Source organism: Dama dama, chromosome 19 (assembly GCF_033118175.1).
Source record: "Dama dama isolate Ldn47 chromosome 19, ASM3311817v1, whole genome shotgun sequence".
Classification (NCBI taxonomy): Eukaryota; Metazoa; Chordata; class Mammalia; order Artiodactyla; family Cervidae; genus Dama; species Dama dama.
The window spans coordinates 49,589,624-49,611,085 of NC_083699.1; the positions used below are offsets into that span (position 1 = coordinate 49,589,624).

General features: G+C 39.4%; 1 protein-coding gene across 1 annotated transcript in view; it reads right to left on the reverse strand.

Annotated features, from left to right (window-relative positions):
* Positions 1-21,462, reverse strand: part of UMPS (uridine monophosphate synthetase) — a 49,027-nt gene that overhangs the window by 11,050 nt on the left and 16,515 nt on the right. The window contains exons 2-5 of the mRNA XM_061166980.1: positions 17,823-17,976; positions 15,314-15,985; positions 13,135-13,310; positions 11,152-11,266 (exon numbers count right to left, since the gene is read on the reverse strand). Coding sequence (XP_061022963.1) covers positions 11,152-11,266; positions 13,135-13,310; positions 15,314-15,985; positions 17,823-17,976 — 1,117 coding nt within the window. The remainder of the gene's footprint in view (positions 1-11,151; positions 11,267-13,134; positions 13,311-15,313; positions 15,986-17,822; positions 17,977-21,462) is intronic.

The following is a 21,462-nucleotide window of genomic DNA, read 5'->3' on the forward strand; positions in this document are numbered from 1 at the left end:
GGAATAAGCGTCTTTTAATTTCATGGCTGCAGTCACTAATTTGGGGGGCTCAAAAATTACTGCAGATAAAAGTCTGTTTCCCCATCTATTTGCCATGAAGTGATGAGACCAAATGCCATGATCTTAGTTTTCTGAATGCTGAGTTTTAAGCCAATTTTTTCACTCTCCTCTTTCACTTTCATCAAGAGGGTCTCTAGTTCTTCTTCCCTTTCTGCCATAAGGGTGGTGTTATCTGCATATCTGAGGTTATTGATATTTCTCCTGGCAATCTTGATTCCAGCTTGTGCTTCCTCCAGCCCAGCATTTCTCATGATGTACTCTGCATATAAATTAAATAAGCAGGGTGACAATATACAGCCTTGACGTACACTCCTTTTCCTATTTGGAACCAGTCTGTTGTTCCATGTCCAGTTCTAACTGTTGCTTCTTGACTTGCATACGGATTTCTCAGGAGGCAGGTCAGGTGGTCTGATATTCCCATCTCTTTCAGAATTTTCCACAGTTAGTGGTGATCCACACAGTCAAAGGTTTTGGCATAGTCAATAAAGCAGATGTTTTTCTGGAACTCTCTTGCTTTTTCGATGATCCAGCGGATGTTGGCAATTTGATCTCTGGTTCCTCTGCCTTTTCTAAATCCAGCTTAAACATCTGGAAGTTCACAGTTCATGTACTGTTGAAGCCAGGCTTGGAGAATTTTGAGTATTACTTTACTAGCGTGTGAGATGAGTGCAACTGTGCGGTAGTTTGAGCATTCTTTAGGATTGGAATGAAAACTGAGCTTTTCCAGTCCTGTGGCCACTGCTGAGTTTTCCAAATTTGCTGGCATATTGAGTGCAGCACTTTCACAGCATCATCTTTCAGGATTTAAAATAGCTCAACTGGAATTCTATCACCTCCACTAGCTTTGTTCATAGTGATGCTTCCTAAGGCCCACTTGACTTCCCATTCCAGGATGTCTGGCTCTAGGTGAGTGATCACACCATCGTGAAGATCTCTTTTGTACAGTTCTGTGTATTCTTGCCACCTCTTAATATCTTCTGCTTCTGTTAGGTCCATACCATTTCTGTCCTTTACTATGCCCATCTTTGCATGAAATGTTCCCTTAGTATCTCTAATTTTCTTGAAGAGATCTCTAGTCTTTCCCATTCTATTGTTTTCCTCTATGTTTTTGCACTGTTCACTGAGGAAGGCTTTCTTATCTCTCCTTGCTATTCTTTGGAACTCTGCATTCAGATAGGTATATCCCTCCTTTTCTCCTTTAGCTTCTATTGTTTCCACAGCTATTCCAGCAAGATGGTAGGCACTGGAGTGACTTTGAGGAGATACCCCATGTCCAAGGGCAAAGGAGAAGCCCCAGCAAGACGGTAGGAGGGCGAATCAAACCCCATACCCGCCAGAGACGCTCAGAGGGCTCAAACATACCTTGTGCGCACCAGGACCCAGAGACTGAGACAGACTGTGTTTGAGTGTCTCCTGAGGAGGTGCGGGTCAGCAGTGGCCTGCCACAGGGGCTCTGCGGACAGCAGCCTTGGGTATGGCATAAGCCCTCCTGAAGGAGGTCGCCATTAACCTCACCATAGAGCCGCCAGAACTTACACAGGACTGGGAAGCAAACTCTTGGTGGGCACAAACAGAACCTTGTGTGCACCAGGAGAAAGGAGCAGTGACCCCACAAGAGACTGACCCAGACTTGCCCGTAAGTGTCCAGGAGTCTCCGCTGGAGGCGTGGGCCAGTGATGGCCTGCTGCAGGCTTGGGGGCACTGAGTGTAGCAGTGCCATGGGACCTTTTGAAGAAGGTCACCATTATCTTCATTACCTCCACCATAGTTTGGCCTTGGGTCAAATAACAGGGAGGGAACATGGCCCTGCCCATCAGAACAAGATCCAATTTTCCCCTCAGTCAGTCTCTCCCATCAGGAAGCTTATCCTTTTCCATCAGAGGGAAGACAAGACTGAAAACCACAATCACAGAACACAGAAAACTAACCAATCTGATCACATGGACCACAGCCTTGTCTAACTCAATGAAACTATGAGCCATGCCATGTGGGGCCACCCAAGATGGACGGGTCATGGTGGAGAGTTCTGACAAAACATGGTCCACTGGAGAACGGAATGGCAAACCACTTCAGTATTCTTGCCCCGAGAACCCCATGAAGAATATGAAAAGGCAAAAAGATGAACTCCCCAGGTTGGTAGGTGCCCATATGCTACCAGAGATCAGTGGAGAAATAATTCCAGAAAGAGTGAAGAGACAGAGCAAAGCAAAAACAACACCCAGTTGTGGATGTGACTGGTAGTGGAAGTAAAGTCTGCTGCTGTAAAGAGCAATATTGCATAGGAACCTGGAATGTTAGGTCCATGAATCAAGGCAAATTGGAAGAGGTCAAACGGGAGATGGCAAGAGTGAATGCTGACATTCTAGGAAATGGACTGGAATGGATGAATTTAACTCAGATGACCATCATATCTACTACTGTGGTCAATAATCCCTTAGAAGAAATGGAATAGCCATCGTAGTCAACAAAAGAGTCAGAAGTGCAATACTTGGGTATAATCTCAAAAGCGATAGAATGATCTCTGTTCATTTCCAAGGCAATTCAATATCACGGTAATCCTAGTCTTTGCACCGACCAGTAATGCTAAAGAAGCTGAAGTTGAATGGTCTTCTATGAAGACCTACAAGACCTTCTAGAACTAAAACCCCAAAAAGATGTCCTTTTCATTATAGGGGACTGGAATGCAAAAGTAGGAAGTCAAGAAGTACCTGGAATAACAGGCAAATTTGGCCTTGGAGTACAGAATGAAGCAGGGCAAAGGCTAATAGAGTTTTGCACTGGTCATAGCAAACACCCTCTTCCAACAACACAAGAGAAGATGCTACATATTGACATCACCAGATGGTCAATACCAAAATCAGACTGACATATTCTTTGCAGCCAAAGATAGAGAAGCTCTATAGAGTCAGCAAAAACGCAACCGGGAGCTGACTGTGGCTCAGATCATGAACTCCTTATTGCCAAATTCAGCTTGAAACTGAAGAAAGTAGGGAAAACCACTAGACCATTTTGGTATGACCTAAATCAAGGCAACTATTATCAAGTCTTAAATAGATAAGTCATTCTGCTGAGGCCTACTCTGTAGTATATAAAACCTATAATGTAAAACTTGAGAACTGGCAGAGACCTTCAATATTCTCTAGTCCCAGGGGAACATCTACTTTTCTTTGGTTAACCTGCAGTGTTTTTTATTTGAAGTACTTAATTGAAAGCAAAACCCTGAAAAAGATGTCTTTCATTTTAAGTGTTATTTATAAAAAATAATTAGTTCTATCAAGGTTAATAGGTATCCAACAGTTAAAGTATTTCAGGATTTAAAAGCAACTAAGCTTTACCAAATCTATAATCTCATTCATTATGTTCTTAATATTATCATTCCATCCACAGAAACACCAGTTCTTGCATCTGCTCCTATACAGTGTATTATCCATCCCTTCAACACTTGTGTATTTATAGAACATTTATGATGCACAGTGGTACTGTGCTAGAGTATATGCATTCTTCAGAAAGAGATCTCATTCTCAAGGAGTTTCTAGCCTAATAAAAGTGTTCCAAATACCCTACACGAGCAATATATATGTACAACAATGTTAAGTTTATAAAAAGTTCAAATGTATCCACAGTGGAATGACTGAACATACTATGGCCCAATTGTAACTAGGATACACTATGGGGTTGTAAAAAGGGTAACTCTAGATGTGGAAACATAGCAGCACATACACAAGTCACTTCAGTCATGTAAGACTCTCGTTTCGCCATGGACTGTAGCCTGCGAGGCTCCTCGCAGCAAGAATACTGGAGTGGGCTGCCATTCCCTTCTCCAGGGGAATCCTCCTGACCGAGAGACTGAACCCATGTTTCTTGTGCTTCCTGCACTGGCATTGGCAGGTGGGTTCTTTACCACTAGCACCACCTGGGAAGCCCCAACTCTGGATGTGGAAACATAATATAGCAGCACATACACAAACATTCTCCATACTCTATGAAGCAGAGTTGTTTTCATCTTAAAGTTTTGCTGAGAACCAGATGTTCACAGTTCCAATCTTAAGGAAAGAGACAGAAAGTGGAATAGAATAAACTCCCATACTTGTGATAAGAAAGGTTTCTCATACAATAATCAATTCAGGAAAAATATTTCCAGATCACCATTTCGTCCCCATTTAAAACAGAGTGATCCAGATGGAAGAATGTAAAGTTCGCCTCCTCCCACAAATACATCAAAAAATACATCTACACATGGAACAAGTCTCACAGAATACCTACAGAATGCTGGCAGAAGACATCACACTTCTGGAAGGACAAAAAGAATCTCCATATTACCAGGTAGGACCAAAAAAAAAGAATCTGGGCAGGACCTTGCACCCCTTGGAGGGAACTGTGAAAGACCAAAGGCTCCCACACCCTCCTGGTGGGAAGAAAGGGGGACTGAAAATATATTTTAAAGTATTTCGGAAATCTTCCCAAACTAAAGAAGGAAATAAATCCAGGTATAGGAAGCACAGAGGGTCCCAAACAGAGCTACACCAAGACATAATTAAAATGTCAAAAGTTAGTATTTTAAAGGCAGTAACGGAAAAACAATCAGCTGATTTCTCTACAGAAACATTGCAGGCCAGAAGGGAGTAGCAAAATATATATTCGAAGTCCTGAAAGAGAAAAATCTATAACCTAGAATACTCTAGTCAATAGCATTATCATTTAGATATAAGCAGAGATAAAGAATTTCTCAGACAAGCAAAAACTGAGAGAATACAGTAATACTAAACCTACTATGAAAGAAATACTGCAAGGTCTTCCCTAAATAGAAAAGCTATATTAAAAGAAAATTAGTCAAAAAGTAAATCACTTAAATAAAGCTGGTATACAGATTAAAAAAAAAAATTCTGTGTGAAGGTTACAATAACCACAATGAACAGCAAAAGGATAAACATGAAGATGTAAAAGAGGACATCAAAATCATAAAATGAGGGAGGAGATTAAAATGTAGATTTTTTTTTTTTCCAGAATGTGTTTGAGTCTATGATTACCAGTTTAAAGTAAGTAGATATATGAAGGGGTTAACATACTTGAAAAACAGGGTAAGCACAAGTCAAAAACAAAACAGATTCATAAAAGAGAACACAAACATACAATAAAAGGAAATCACCAAACTGCAAAAGGAAAAAGGGGAGAAAGCAAATACAGAATCAACTAGAAAGCAAGGTTCAAAATGGCAATAAATACACCTATGAATAATGACCTTGCTTCTGTGATGCATCAAGAGGGGTGGGAGGGAGGCTTAAGAGGGAAGGGATATATGTATATATATGGCTGATTCACACTGATGTACAGCAGAAACTAACACTGTAAAGAAGTTATACTCCAGTAAAAAAAAAAGTAATTACCTTAAATGTCAATGGGCTAACTGCTCTAATCAAAAGATGCAGAGTGGCAAACTGGATAAAAAAACAGCATACAATATGTTGCCTCCGGGAGACCCACTTTAGGGCAAAAGACACATATAGATTGAGTAGGAAGAGATATTTCCTGAAAACGGAAATGACAAGAAAGCACAATACCTGTGTCAGACAAAACAGACTTTAAACCAAAGTCTGTAAAGGAAGATAAAGGATGCTATATAATGATAATCACTAAAAGAAGATGATATTTACTCTTGCCAACATATATGCATGCACCTAATAATAGTATCACTAAGAACAAAGCTAGTGGAGGTGATAGAATTCCAGTTGAGCTATTTCAAATCCTGAAAGATGATGCTGTGAAAGTGCTGCACTCAATATGCCAGCAAATTTGGAAAACTCAGCAGTGGCCACAGGACTGGAAAAGGTCAGTTTTCATTCCAATCCTAAAGAATGCTCAAACTACCACACAATTGCACTCATCTCACACGCTAGTAAAGTAATACTCAAAATTCTCCAAGCCAGGCTTTAGCAATACATGAACCATGAACTTCCAGATGTTCAAGCTGGTTTTAGAAAAGGCAGAGGAACCAGAGATCAAATTGCCAACATCCGCTGGATCATTGAAAAAGCAAGAGAGTTCCAGAAAAACATCTACTTCTGCTTTACTGACTATGCCAAAGCCTTTGACTGTGTGGATCACCACAAATTGTGGAAAATTCTGAAAGAGATGGGAATATCAGACCACCTGACCTGCCTCTTGAGAAACTGTATGCAGATCAGGAAGCAACAGTTAGAACTGGACATGGAACAACAGACTGGTTCCAAATAGGAAAAGGAGTACGTCAAGGCTGTATATTGTCACCCTGCTTATTTAATTTATATGCAGAGTACATCATGAGAAACGCTGGGCTGGAGGAAGCACAAGCTGGAATCAAGATTGCCAGGAGAAATATCAATAACCTCAGATATGCAGATGACACCACCCTTATGGCAGAAAGGGAAGAAGAACTAGAGAGCCTCCTGATGAAAGTGAAAGAGGAGAGTGAAAAAGTTGGCTTAAAATCAGCATTCAGAAAACTAAGATCATGGCATTTGGTCCCATCACTTCATGGCAAATAGATGGGGAAACAGTGGAAACAGTGGCTGGCTTTATTTTTTTGGGCTCCAAAATCACTGCAGATGGTGACTGCAGCCATGAAATTAAGACAGTTACTCCTTGGAAGGAAAGTTATGACCAACCTAGACAGCATATTAAAAAGTAGAGACATTACTTTGCCAACAAAGGTCTGTCTTAGTCAAGGCTATGGTTTTTCCAATAGTCATGTATGGATGTGATAGTTGGACTATAAAGAAAGCTTAGTGCTGAAGAATTGATGCTTTTGAACTGTGGTGTTGGAGAAGACTCTTGAGAGTCCCTTGGACTGCAAGGAAATCCAACCCGTCCTTCTTAAAGGAGATCAGTCCTGGATGTTCACTGGAAGGACTGATGTTGAAGCTGAAACTCCAGTACTTTGGCCACCTGATGTGAAGAGCTGACTCATCTGAAAAGGCCCTGATGCTGTGAAAGATTGAGGACGGGAGGAGAAGGGGACGACAAGAGGATGAGATGGTTGGATGGCATCACCGACTCAATGGACATGAGTTTGGGTAAACTCTGGGAGTTGGTGATGGACAGGGAGGCCTGGCGTGCTGCAGTTCATGGGGTCGCAAAGAGTCGGACACGACTGAGCGACTGAACTGAACTGAATATAGGAGCACCTAAATGCATAAGTACTAACAGGAGACTTTAACACCAAACTCACAACAATGGTCAGATCTTCTAGACAGAAAGTCAATAAGGCAACAGAGATCCTAAATGATACAACAGGATAGTTAGCCTTAACTGATATTTTCAGAACATTACACATTCTTTTCAAGTGCATATGCAACATTGTCTAGGCTTGACCACATACCAGGGCGCACACACAAAAAACGCCTGAACAAATTAAAGTGGGTAAAGAGGGTAGAAATTATTTCAAGAATCTTTCTGACTACACAGCATGAATAACAAAAATCAACCACAGAAGAAATGAGAAAAAAACAATTATATGGACTTCACACACAATCATTCAAAATCTGTGGGATGCTGCAAAAGGGGTTCTTAGAGGGAAGTTCATAGCAATATAAGCCTTCCTCAAAAAACAAGAAAAATCTCAAACAGCAGAACCTACTACTTAAAAGAATTAGAAAAAGAACAAACAAAGCCTAAGTCAGCAGAAGGAAATAATAAAGATCTGAGAGGAAAAATATGAACTAGATTAAAAAACAACAGATAAAATAAATGAAACCAAGACTTGGTCAAACAAAATTGAGAAACCTCTGGCCTGGATTATTAAGAAGGAAAGAGCCCAAATAAGAAATAAAAAAGTAGAAATAACCACCAATACTGCAGGAATACAAAAACTGTAGGACAATATTATAAATAACTCCATGCTAACAAATTTGCCAATGTAGAAGAAATGAAAAGTTTCTACAAACATATACAGCTCTTCAAAACTGAATTAAGAAGAAACAGATAATGTGAACAGGTACTAGAAGTGAAACAGAATCTTTAATTTAAAAAAAAAAAAAAGCACCTCCCAACAAACAAAACTTAAGGACCATGTGGTTTTACAGGTGAATTCAACCAAACATATAAAGAAAAACTTACACGGATCCTGCTCAAATTCTTCCAAAAGGTTAAAGAGGAGGGAACACTCAAAGATGTTTTATGAAGCCACCATTACACGGATACCAAAACCAGACAAGTACACCACCAAAAAATAAATTTACAGGTCAATATCTTTGATGAATATAGATGCAAAATTTCTAAACAAAGTATTAGCAGACCCAATCCAACAAACATAAAACAGATCATACACCATGACCAAGTTAGATTCACTTCAAGATCACAAGGATGGTACAATATACGAAATCAATATAATACACCACATTAACAAAGAAAAGTCACATGATCATCTCAATAGATAGAGAAAAAAAGCAATGGTGAAAAGCTGAAAGCCTTCCTGCTAAAATCTGGAACAAGACAAGGATGCCAATTCTCATCGCTTCTATTCAACACAGTATTGGAAATCAGACAAGAAAAAGAAAAGATATCCAAATTGGAAGGGAAGAGGTAAAACTGTCATTTTATGCAGATGCACACACGCATGCTAAGATGCTTCAGTCGTGTCTGACGCTTTGCGACCCCATGGACTGCAGCCCGCCAGGCTCCTCTGTGCATGGGATTCTCCAGGCAAGAATACTCGAGTGGGTTGCCATTCCCTCCTCTAGGGGATCTTCCTGACCCAGGAATCAAACCTGAGTCTCTTACATCTCCTGCATTGGTAGGCAGATTCTTTACCACTAGCACTACCTGAGAAGCCCTTTATGCAGACTACATGATACTATATGTAGAAAATCCTAAAGAACTGATAAATTCAGCAAGGCAGCAGGATACAAGATTAACACTGAGAAGTTGATTTCATTTCTTTAACAATATCAGAAAGGGAATGTAAAACAAAAAACTAAAAAACTTTTAAAATCACACAAAATAAATCCAAAATACTTAGAAATAAACCTGACCAAGGAGGTGAAAGACTTATAAGCTGAGAACTATAAAACGTTAATAAAACTGGAGATGATTAAAAGAAATGGAAAGATATCCCATGTTCTAGGATTAGAAGAATTAGGATGGCTATACTACCCAAAGCAATCTTCAGATTGCACCCTCACAACATACACAAAAATAAAATCAAAATGGGTTAAAGACTTTAAATATAAGACATGACAATAAAACTCTGAGACGAGAACACAGGTAAAACATTCTCTGACATAAATCATACCAGTGTCTCAAAGCAATAGAAATAAAAGCAAAAATAAATAAATGGGTACTTACCAAACTTATAAGCTTTTGCACAGCAATAAACCATGAACAAAACAAAAATACCATATATGGATGGGGAGGAAATATTTATTTGGACACGTGACTAACAAGGGCTTGATTTCCAAAATGTACAAATAGCTCATTCAATTCAACAACAACAGCAAAACCCAATCATGGGCAGAAGACCTAAATTCTCTAAAGAAGACATACAGATGGCCAATGGGCATATGAAAAAGGATGTTCGATATCGCTAATTACTAGAGAAGTACAAATCAAAACCAACAATGTGGTACCTGATGATAACAGATGTTGGAGAGAGAGTGGAGAAAAGGAAACCCTCCTACAATGTTGGTGGGATGTACACTGGTACAGTCTCTAAAGAACAGTAAAGAAGTTCCTCAGAAAGCTAAAAATAAAGTTGCCATATGATCCAGGAATCCCATTCAAAAGACACATACACTCCTGTGTTCACAGCAGCACTATTCACAATAGCTAAGACAGGAAACAATCTAAGTGTTCAACGAATAAAGAAGATGGATGATACAAACATGCTCATGCACACTCACACACACATACACACTGGAAAACTACTCAGCCATAAAAAGAACGAAATAATGCCATCTGTACAACATGGATAGACCTACACAGTCTCATACTAAGTAAGAAAGACAAATACCCTATGATACCACTTATACATGGAATCTAAAATATGACACAAATGAATACATGTATGAAACAGAAACAGACTCACAGACAAAGAGAACAGACTTGTGCTTGCCAAGTGGGAGGTACAGTGGGAAAGGGATGGAGTGGGAGTCTAGGGTTAGCAGACAGATTCTATTATATACAGAATGGATAAATAACAAGGTCCTATTGTATATAGCACAGGGAACTACATTTAATATTCTGTGATACACTATCATGGAAAAGAATATTTTTAAATGTGTATCTAGGACTTCCTTGGTAATGCAGTGGGTAAGAATCCACATGACAACGCAGGAGACACGGCTCTGATCCCTGGTCCGGAAGATCCCACGTGCCACAGCCCAACTAAGCCCTGTCTCACAGCACTGAGCCTGTGCTCTGGAGCCCACGGGCCACAGCAAGAAACTTGGGCACCACAATGAAGAACAGCCCTTGCTCGCCCTGACAGGAGACAGCTCATACACAGCAACAAAGACCCAGCACAGTAATAAATAAATTACATACACACACACACACAACTTAATCACTTTTCTGTACAGCAGAAATTAACATACCACTGTAAATCAACTATATCTCAATAAAAAGGTAACACAAAAAAGCAGCTTTATTGAGTTCCATAGGACATTTATTAACCTAGATCATTCCTTTATTAACTCAAGACTATCAGTGAGAAAGTTCGCAGTTTTTCAGCCACTGCAATTGTATTTCTAAGACTGCTAAAACTGTTATGTGTTCAGATAAGTTTGGAAGACATGACAGAACCATGTATGTCCACACTGAAAAGTCACAATAAACATTAGCACAACAAAGATTCCACAAAGTCCTAAACAAATGTCTGATTCTGTTTAGAGGATTCCTCCTTGAGCATAGAACACCTGTTTTTTGGCAGTATATTCAAAACATCAGTTGGGAAACAATTAAAATTATCAGTTCAGTTTCCAGGCATATTTCAATAAAAAGTAACCTTCTAGATTTCATTCTAAAATTAGACTGCAAGCTATTTTTGCACATCTAGGTTTTATTTTGCTGACATGGAAAAAGAGGCATTTTAGAGGAATCATTACCAATCAATAGGCTTACCTCCTGCTTCTAACTGAACTCCTGGAGTCAAGTGAAGAAATTCTGGTTTCATGCTTACTCGGGAGCCAGAAATAAAACCAACCACAAATTCAGAATGTTCTTCAGCCATTTTCACCTGAATGCAATGTAATAAACAGATGAAAAGACAGCAGTTAACCACAGCAAATGTAAGAAACTTTGCTATCTTACAGATGTATTTTCTCATGTCATATTAAACTCATATCTAAACAGGTAATCTTAGATATGAATCTACATACTTGCTCCCCTAAGGCCCTAAAATAACTCCTCCTATCCCATTCTCCCATAAGCAAACACTAAAAACACTAAAAATCCTATACTATTTGCCTCTAAAATCTAGATGCTCCATTACTACCTATTTTTAATAATGTTTAGGGGCCTACCTACTTCCAAAAAGGATATGAATCATACCCTAGAATACATTTATAATGATATAAAGCTACACTGAAGTCTTACTGCCCATCTACAGATACCCAAGGACAGCCATGACATAAAAACAGCTGTGCTGTAAAGAGCTAGCTAAAGAAATCTTACCTCCACAGCTTTCCCTGTACTTTAACATTGCCTCCACAATTTCTCTTCCATCACCTCACATCTTTAGAAGATTCCCTAGGTCTGCCTAACTTTTTTTTTCCCCCTGCCTAACTTTCTAATTTGGTTCTTCCCTGAGGCCCAGACTGTTCCATTCTTGCTACTAAGTACTACCACCTACTAATAATCAATGTATTGTCCTTGAGCCAGATCCAGAATGCCAAATATTAACACTGACTCATGGACCCTCTGCTAAGACAGTTGGGAAATCACAAACATTTATGGTCAAATCAAGGGTGGGGTTATTTAAAACCTGGCCCTACAGCCATGTGAGTTTTTCACAGTTCCACAACCTTTGAAATATGAAAAATAAATTCCCATGTAAAAATTAAAATTTTATTAAAAGTTCCTACTACTTTATTTATTTATTTTTTATTAGTTGGAGGCTAATTACTTCACAACATTTCAGTGGGTTTTGTATACATGTTATTAAAAGTTCCTACTACTTTAAATAGTAGTCTTCAAAATATATGCAAAGGTAACCCATCCCATCTTTCTAGGTGACTATCCAACTATGAAACTTGCCCAGAGGAGAATGTGAAGAGGAACTTTATAACCAGATGATTATCCATCTCTTATTTTGTTCTGGTGTGCAGGGGGTGGGAGCTGGGTATGGTACATTAGAACATGTATGGTACTATAAGAACTTCCCTGGTGGCTCAGTTGGTAAAGAATCCACCTGCAGTGTGGGAGACCTGGGTTTGATCCCTGGATTGGGAAGATCCCCTGGAGAAGGGAATGGCAACCCACTCCAGTATTCTTGCCTGAGAATCCCCATGAATATAGGAACCTGGCAGGGTGCAGTCCACGGGGTCGCGAAGAGTTGAACACGACCAAACAACTAAGCACACACATAAGAATTTTTAATAATGGGGAGTTACTAGAGGAAATAACGTGTCTGGACTCTAGTTAAGAGCTCTCCTATACAACGCCAATCAATATCAAAGACTGAAAAAGATAACCCACTTTGTGGGCTGCTGTCATGAGAATGTGCATCTTTGTGACTCAGAAAGATTCCAAGAAACTGTAAAAAAGCTCTTCAATTTCAACTCATGGTGAGATGGGAAAAACTGTATCTTAAAGGCCAGGTACATACAGACATATATGCTTATTTGACCCAATATCTGTGTTTCAATGTTTCTCTTATAGTACCATTCAAATCTCTTTAGTGTCTGCTATAAGACATAACAGGCTACTAACCATCAGTGCATTCTAGCCAACTAGTATTAATATACTGTCACAGTAACAGCAGCTGATTTGTTGTTTTGGGCAGCAATCCCACAGACCCCAAATGAAGGTATTTTCTTTCCCTGTAACATCTAGTGTCACAGTCCTGGCCTTCTCTTGCCCCAGTCCCTCTCCTCTGTCACTTACTGCTGCCTCAGTGTAGCTCCCAGTAGCCAGGGTGCCAGCAGAGCTCATCTCTGCAATAAGCAGGCATGCCCGGTGCAGCGGCAAGCCGACTTCTCCCAGGCCTTTCACAACTCCTGCACCTGGCACGACATGAGCATTGACAAGATCTGCCCAGGAAGCTATTTTAAAGACCCCACCTAAGAAAGGGAAAAAAAGATGTTTGTCAATTTTCAAACAAAAACCTTTAAGTCAACCAACCATCTACAATATGGAAATAATCTAGTAATATGCTAATGAAACAGTGAAGCACTTCAAGAATTTTAGTAATTATCAGTGGACCTATTTGTGAAAAAGGTATCTTTCCATCTGCTTAGCTAGTTGAGAAACAACAAGGAGAAAAAAATCTTGTAAGCTCTATACTTAGTTTATTAGCAAAACTGGTAAGGCTGTTTTTCTTTGCAGGCTGATGCTTGTGGCCACCAGTAAGATTTATGCAACTGGAAAGGGACTCCAGTGAAGACAGGTGTATTGAGGTCAAAGACAGCAAATTGAAATTCCTCTGAAGGTGACAGATTTTCACCCTGTCGGGCTTTCTCAGGAACCTCAGTTCAGTTTAGTCACTCAGTCGTGTCCGACTCTTTGCGACCCCATGAACCCAGCACGCCAGGCCTCCCTGTCCATCACCAACTCCCAGAGTCCACTCAAACTCATGTCCATCGAGTCGGTGATGCCATCCAACCATCTCATCCTCTGTCATCCCCTTCTCCTCCTGCCCCCAATCCCTCCCAGCATCAGGGTCTTTTCCAATGAGTCAACTCTTCGCATGAGGTGGCCAAAGTACTGGAGTTTCGGCTTCAACATCAGTCCTTCCAATGAACACCCAGGACTGACCTCCTTTAGGATGGACTGCTTGGATCTCCTTGCAGTCCAAGGGACTCTCAAGAGTCTTCTCCAGCACCATAGTTCAAAAGCATCAATTTTTCGGTGCTCAGCTTTCTTCACAGTCCAACTCTCACATCCATACATGACCACTGGAAAAACCATAGCCTTGACCAGACGGACCTTTGTTGGCAAAGTAATGTCTCTGCTTTTTAATATGCTAGCTAGGTTGCCCATAACTTTCCTTCCAAGGAGTAAGCGTCTTTTAATTTCATGGCTGCAATCACCATCTGCAGTGATTTTGGAGCCCAAAAAATAAAGTCTGACACTGTTTCCACAACTCTTAAATCTTCTTCCTATCCCTTAGGTCTCACTAGCTCTTCAAATTTCAATAAAGCAATTGTATTCATTTTAAAAGTAGAACAATAACTCAAGTAGATTTTTGAAAAAACTAAATGCAAATTTATAGAAAGTTTGTATAACTCTTTCAACAGTCAATATTTTAAGCATATGAAGTCATTACAAACAAATCTATCCTTAAAGAAGTAGCTTAAAAATATGCATGTATTACTTTAAGAAAAAATGATCTTAAAAGATGCTTATTAAAGAACATAAAATGTCTGTTGTAAGGTTAAGTGAAAACAAAAAAGCATTAGATAAATACGACAGAAATTTGCATAGATGGATGGGTAAAAGAAGCACTTTTACTAATGTATGCTCTACTCTGAGTTCCTATTTAACACTTTTAAAAAAGGATGTGTATCAACAGATCTTTTTCTGCTAAAAATAAATCTTACCACTTTATACTACTTTCTCCTTATTTCCTATATCTGCAACTTCCATTCTCCAAAGATTCAGAACTCATTCACTGTGTTTTGTTTTGCCAGGGCCAACACCTGTCATTTCTGCCTGCCTAAAACCCATGTCCCTTTCTTCTGGCATCAGCACAGCCATTTTCTTTAGAATTAACCCTGTACCTCGGGTTTCAAGAAGTTTACGTAAAGCTAATAGCCTCAGATCACCAGGAGCAGGGTGTATTACCCAAGTGAGCTAATAAAGGTATTCTATACCCAGGCCTGAGTGATTGGTTTGGGGCAGGCATGAGGAATGTGCCTACCTGAGAAAGAAGAGAGAAGAAAGCAGAGCCGAGACTTGAGGAGAAAGTAAGCCCGAAAGATATCACTTGAGCTCCTAGATCCAACCACGCTTGACAGGCTGTTTCTACTGCTGGACTCTGTCACATGAGCCAATACATTTCCTTTTGTTCTTCAGCCAGTTTAGGCTGGATTTTGATTCTTGTTGGTTCCTGAATAATGCTTACCTTCATACTGCTTTTTCACTGTGTTTCCTATATCTGCAAATTTCCGGTCTTCAAATATTAGAAACTCATGGCGTTTTGCTAGAGTGGTTAACTCCTTCATCACATCCAGAGTAAAATCATTCAAAATATCTACATGAGTCTTAAGCAAGCAGATTCTGGGTCCCAAAGCATCTGCTAGCTGCAGTAGCTCTCTGGACTCTGAGATATCAGCAGACAGGCACAGATTGGTCTCCTTCTTTTGCATAAGCCTGAGAAGCTTTGATGCAACCGGGTGGATCCCAGGCAGCTCTGCACGTGCACCAAAGCTTAGTTCTTTGGGTTCTTTCTTCACAGAAGGGAGAGAACCATTAGGATTAGCTGCCACAAAAACATTCTCCTGAATAAATCTCTTCACTCTCTCCACCATCTCAGCATCAATTTTTTTCTGCTGCTCAAGAATATCCAGCATTTTGGACAATGTACACACTGGGTGGAGACGAATCCCATGGGCCTGCAACTTGTCCTTGCCTCCCTGCTCTCTGTCCAGCAGCACTATGGCATCAGTGACCTTCAAGCCTTCCTTCTGAAGAACCTCAGCAGTTTCCAAAACACTAGATCCGCTGGTGACAACATCTTCAATGATCAAACAGGTTTCTCCCGGATTAACAGCCCCTTCTATAAGCCGTTTAGTACCTGGAAAAGAAAAAAATTATGTTGATTCTATTTTAAAATTATGTATTTCAACCAACTCAAGATGTATCTATAGTATAAATTTGGCATGTATTTATGAAAAGGTGGATAACCTAAATACTTTCTGATAATCCACTTTGGAAATATATTTTTAAAATTTCTGATGAATCTTCGGTGTGCTATGATTTACTGTTTTCTTCAATGTCTCCATTTCAAAACTGTCAAAGTTACATATACAGAATATTTACAGTAAAACTAGCAAATTATTTAACTTTGTAAAACATCACAATGTGTTTATGATCAAAATTTCAAATATGGGGTTTCTTTAGGCAAGATCACCTGGACTGATGAAAGTTATTAAATAGCATAATATCATCAATGAAATCATTCCTTTTTCCATTAACAATTTCATTATTCAAGATCAGCAAAACAGCTGGCCTTTTGAGTATACAAATTTAGAAGGGAAAATATTCAACAACCATTTAGATGAATCACTACAACCTTATGAATTATATAATGTAATGTGACTAAATATACTGGCCCACTCCAATCCCTACTACAGACTATTTTCAGATAACCTACAAATTGTAAATAAGTCAGGCTGTAGACTACAAAGACCTGGGTTTTCAGAGATGCATTTTTGTGCTTTCCACTACCAAAATTTACCTTATTTTGATGCAGTATATATTTAGTGGGTATTTTGCCCACTTTTAACTTTTCCACATGTACTATCTTTGTCTTTTCCCCTAACTCCTTTTCTTCCTTGAAGAATTGGCAAGTTTAACTTAGACCAGAACGTAAGACTGTATTTATAGGTATATTTTAAAATGAATAATCATATTCTAAGAAATATTTTTGAAGACACATAATAAGAAAATAGAAATAATAGTTTCCTTATAGGAGAGATTCATATAGATAAAACACTGTGCCACTAAGTAGCAAAAATATTATTCTAGTTTTTTATAATGTTGAATAAACTAAAACTAGACAAGAGTATAACAAATCTCCACAAATACAGCAACTTGCACCTAATAACTCATGGGCAATCTTGTTTCAGCTATAATTTCAATCCCATCCTCCCCCCAGTAATTTTTAGAAGCAAATCTCAGACAGCATATGATTTCATCATAAAAATTTTTAGAACACATTGGTAAAAAGGACTCATCAAAAAAGGCAACAAAACAGAAATAATACCAAAAAACATTAATTCTTAATGTAATAAAATATGAAGTCTGTCCCAATACTTTTAGATTGATGTAGCTTAAAAACATGTTTCAAATACCCACCTGATAACCTACTGCCATGAACCCATTAAAAAAAAAAAATCTCTATTTAGAATTCCATGTGGCATTTACATGGCGGACCCCCCCCCCACCTTTTTTTTTTGCCATGCTTCATGGCTTGTAGGATCTTACTTCCCCAACCCAGGCCTCCTGCAGTGGAAATGCAGAGTCCTAACCACTGGGCCACCAAGGAATTCCTTTACATTGCTTTAAGGGAATAGTTTTATTCATGTAATTTAAACAGAGTACACTGGGAAAGTATGTGCTAAAAAGCATTCTGCTGATGAGGAAAGTGCTGGTAAAAATGTTGGGTTTCATAAATTTGGTGCACAAAGCACTTTTTTTTTTACTGCCTAATTAACATAAAGCATTTCATCCCCAGACTCTAAAGGAAAGGGAGTTGCTTTATAACAACAGTTAACACACTCCAAGGCCATAACAACTTAAAAGACTTATGAAGAATATTCAAGGTGACTACAACCTCAGTGCCTAGAAGAACAAATTCTAAAAGTGTCAGGTTATGAATCAACTTAATGCTTATACTACTTTTACTTTACCATAATCCTTTGTTTCCTTCCTTCTGATAAGCATTGGAATTTGGTGGGTTGAACAGATAACTGTAGCCAATGGTAAAGCTGTATAAGGTACTCCACACACAGTGTCAAAGTTGATCCCTGCATTTTGGGCAGTTTGAAATAAAATTTCTGCAACCTGTTAAAGAAAAAGAAGAACATAGGAATGATCTATTATTACTATTTTTAAAGCTGCATATAAATCATGTAACAACATGGCAGTAAAAACCTAGCAAAGGAAGGTCTCAAACTTGGGCCAGAAAAATATAAATGCCTTGTTGTTAAATTATCCTCTACACAAATCCCAGTTTACAAAAAAAATATACATAAAAACACAAGAATTAATCCACTTGGCTAGACTCAGGGCTGCTTCAAGGGCAGCATGGAATGTGTCAGGAAAGGCTATGATATTAACCCTGAGACCAAGCATCACACTTAGGCTTCACAGTTGTCCTCAGTAGTTCATTATGCTTTGAGTATCTAAATCCATCAGCCTTATTTTCCCAACACAAGTTTTCAATTAAGAAGCTTTACAAGAGAAATTAAGAAAACAATTGCATCAGGACTCATCTGGTGAATGAGTGGCTAAGACGTGGTGCTCCCAACGCAGGGGACCCAGGTTCTATCCCTGGCTGGGGAACTAGATCCCACATGCCACAGCTAAAGATCCTGCATGCTGTATCTAAAGATCCACATGCCGCAACAAAGATCAAAGGTCCCATGTGCCACAACTGAGACCCAGTGCAGTCAAATAAATACAAACATTTAAAAAGAAAACAATTGCATTATGAAGAATAAAACACCTACAAATAAATTTAACCAAGGAAGTGAAAGACTTGCATACTAAAAATATTAGATTAAAAAAAAACTGAAGGTGACATAAGTAAATGGAAGAATATTCCAGGCTCATGGATCAGAAGAATTAAATGTTAAAATGTCCACACTATCCAAAGCAATATACAAACTCAATACAATTTCTATATAATTACAATGGCACTTTTCACAGAAACGGAACAATCCTAAAATTGTACGGAACTACAAAAGACCCAAGATAGCCAAAACAATCTTGAAAAAGAACGAAGCTAGAGGCATCATGCTCCTTGATTTCAGATTATATTACAAAGTAATAGTAATCAAGACAATATGGTATTGGCATAAAAACAGACACACAGGTCAACAGAACAGAATAGAGCCCAGAAATAAAGCTACACATGTATGTTCAATTAATACACATTAAAGGAGCCAAGGATATAAAAAGGGAAAAGGATGTCTCTTCACCAAACAGGTTTGGGGCACACTAGACTACTATATCTTATACCATACATAAAAATTAACTCAGAATGGATTAATGACTTGAATGTTAAGACATGAAAAAAAAAAAAAAAGACATGAAATCATAAAATTCCTAGAAAAAAACAAGTGGTAAGTTCCTTGACATTGGTCTTAGCAATGATTTTTTTTGGATTTGACACCAAAAGCGAAGGCAACAATACCAAAAATAAACAAGTGGGAAAGTGGTTCAAGACTGCAGAGTAAGAATATCCTGAACTCACCTCCTCTCATTGACACAATTCTATAACTCACTATGAACAATTCACTCTCAATGAATCTGAGAACTAGCAGAACAGCTACATCACAACAAAGGATAAAAAGGCCTATCAAGATAGGTAGAAGAGTTAGACACAGTCCCCTCAAAACTCCATCCCCACTTCAGCAACCTGTAAGCAACAGGGAGCTCACAAAAACCGAACCTCCCCCTGACGCCCTACATCAGTCACCCTAACCTGGGAACCTGCACCAGACAGATGAGCTCTCAAAACACTTGGCTTTGAAAACCAACAGCGTTTAGATCCAGGAAAACCACATGGATGCAGGGAATGGAGATTTGCTCCTAAATGGACTGCGAGGAGACTCACTCACCCTGGGACCCAGCTAAAGGGCAGCAGCTTGAAAAGAGCCCAGATCATATATGAAGTAAATTCATTTGGTAATCTTAAAAACTCTGCCGGAATGTCACCGTTGGAGCTCTCTCCAGGTATGGAAGCACTAGCAGGCATCATTTTTACACTCTCTCACTTCCTAGTGCCTTCCCCACACGCCTCTTCCCAGCACCCCAGAGGCAGCAGGGGAATGCACCATTTCCCCATGCTTCTGCAACAGCATAACAGCATGTTCCCCATCCCCACCAGTCCTGCAGCCATAGCAGCAGTGTGGATACACACCAAGCCAGCAGGCATATGCAGCCCAAACAGGGGACACTACCGGAGTGTGTACTCTGGTTGCAAAGGGGCATTTCATTTCTGGGCTCCACAGATGTGAAACAGTAGGATATACAGTTTGAGAAATAACCAAGAATTACGGCAAGGTTAAAGGGTAAGTAAGGTTCATTTCCAACGTGGGGCCATCCCATCAAGACTGGAAGAGATAACTGTGTCACCTAACACATGGAAACAAACACAGAGTCAAGCAAATTGAGAACAGAGATATATGTTCCAAACAACAGAAAAAGATAAATCTCAAAGAAAAATTCTTAATGAAAAACCTTAGTAATTTACCTGATAAAGAACTTAAAGTAATGGTCATAAAGATGCTCACCAAAATAGGAAAAAGAATAGATGAACTTGAAAAAAGAGAAAATGCAAAAATATACCAGAGAAATCAAAGAGCTGAAAAATACAATAACTTATCTGAAAAACACACTAAAGGGGTTCAAAAACAGACTAGATAAAGCAGAAAGATTGGTAATCTGGAAGACAGGGCAGTGGAACTCACCCAAACAGGGCAGCAATAAGCAAAATACCAGAATTTTAAAAAGCAAAAACAGTCTAGGAGACCAAGGGAATAATATTGAGAAGAATAATGATTCCCAGTTTAAGATAGTGGAGTAGAAGGATGTGCACTCATCTCCTGTGAGAACACCCAAATTCTAACTAGCTGTTGAACAATCACTGACAGGACACTGGAACCCACCAAAAACAGATACCCCACGTCCAAAGACAAAGCAGCAGCAGCAGTAAGACAGCAGGAGAGGCACAATCACGATGAAACCAAATCCCATACCCGCCAGGTGGGTGATCCACAGACTAGAGAACAATAATGCCAAAAAGTTATCCCACTGTTATGAAGTTTCTGAACACCACTTCAGGCTTCCCAGCCTGGGGATCTGACAAAGGGAGTAGAAATCCCCAGGGAATCTGGCCTCAAAGGCCAGTGGGCTTTGCTTATAGGACTTCCACAGGACTAGGGGAAACATGGGCTCCAGTCTTGGAGGGCACAAACAAAATCTTGCAAGAACAAAGACCCAGAAAAAAAAGCAGTGACCCCATTAGAGACTGAACCAAACTACCTGATAGTGTTGGAGAGCCTCCTGTGGAGGTGTGAGTCAGCAGGGGCTCACCACAGGGACAGGGGCACCAGTCTGGAAGGTCCCCCTTGGTGGCTGCCATTAACCATACCAGTTGAGCTATTTGAAATCCTAAAAGAAGATGCCGTTCAAGTGCTGCACTCAATATGCCAGCAAATTTGGAAATCTCAGCAGTGGCCACAGGACTGGAAATGGTCAGTTTTCATTCCAATTCCAAAGAAGGACAATGACAAAGAATGTTCAAACTACCACACAATTGCA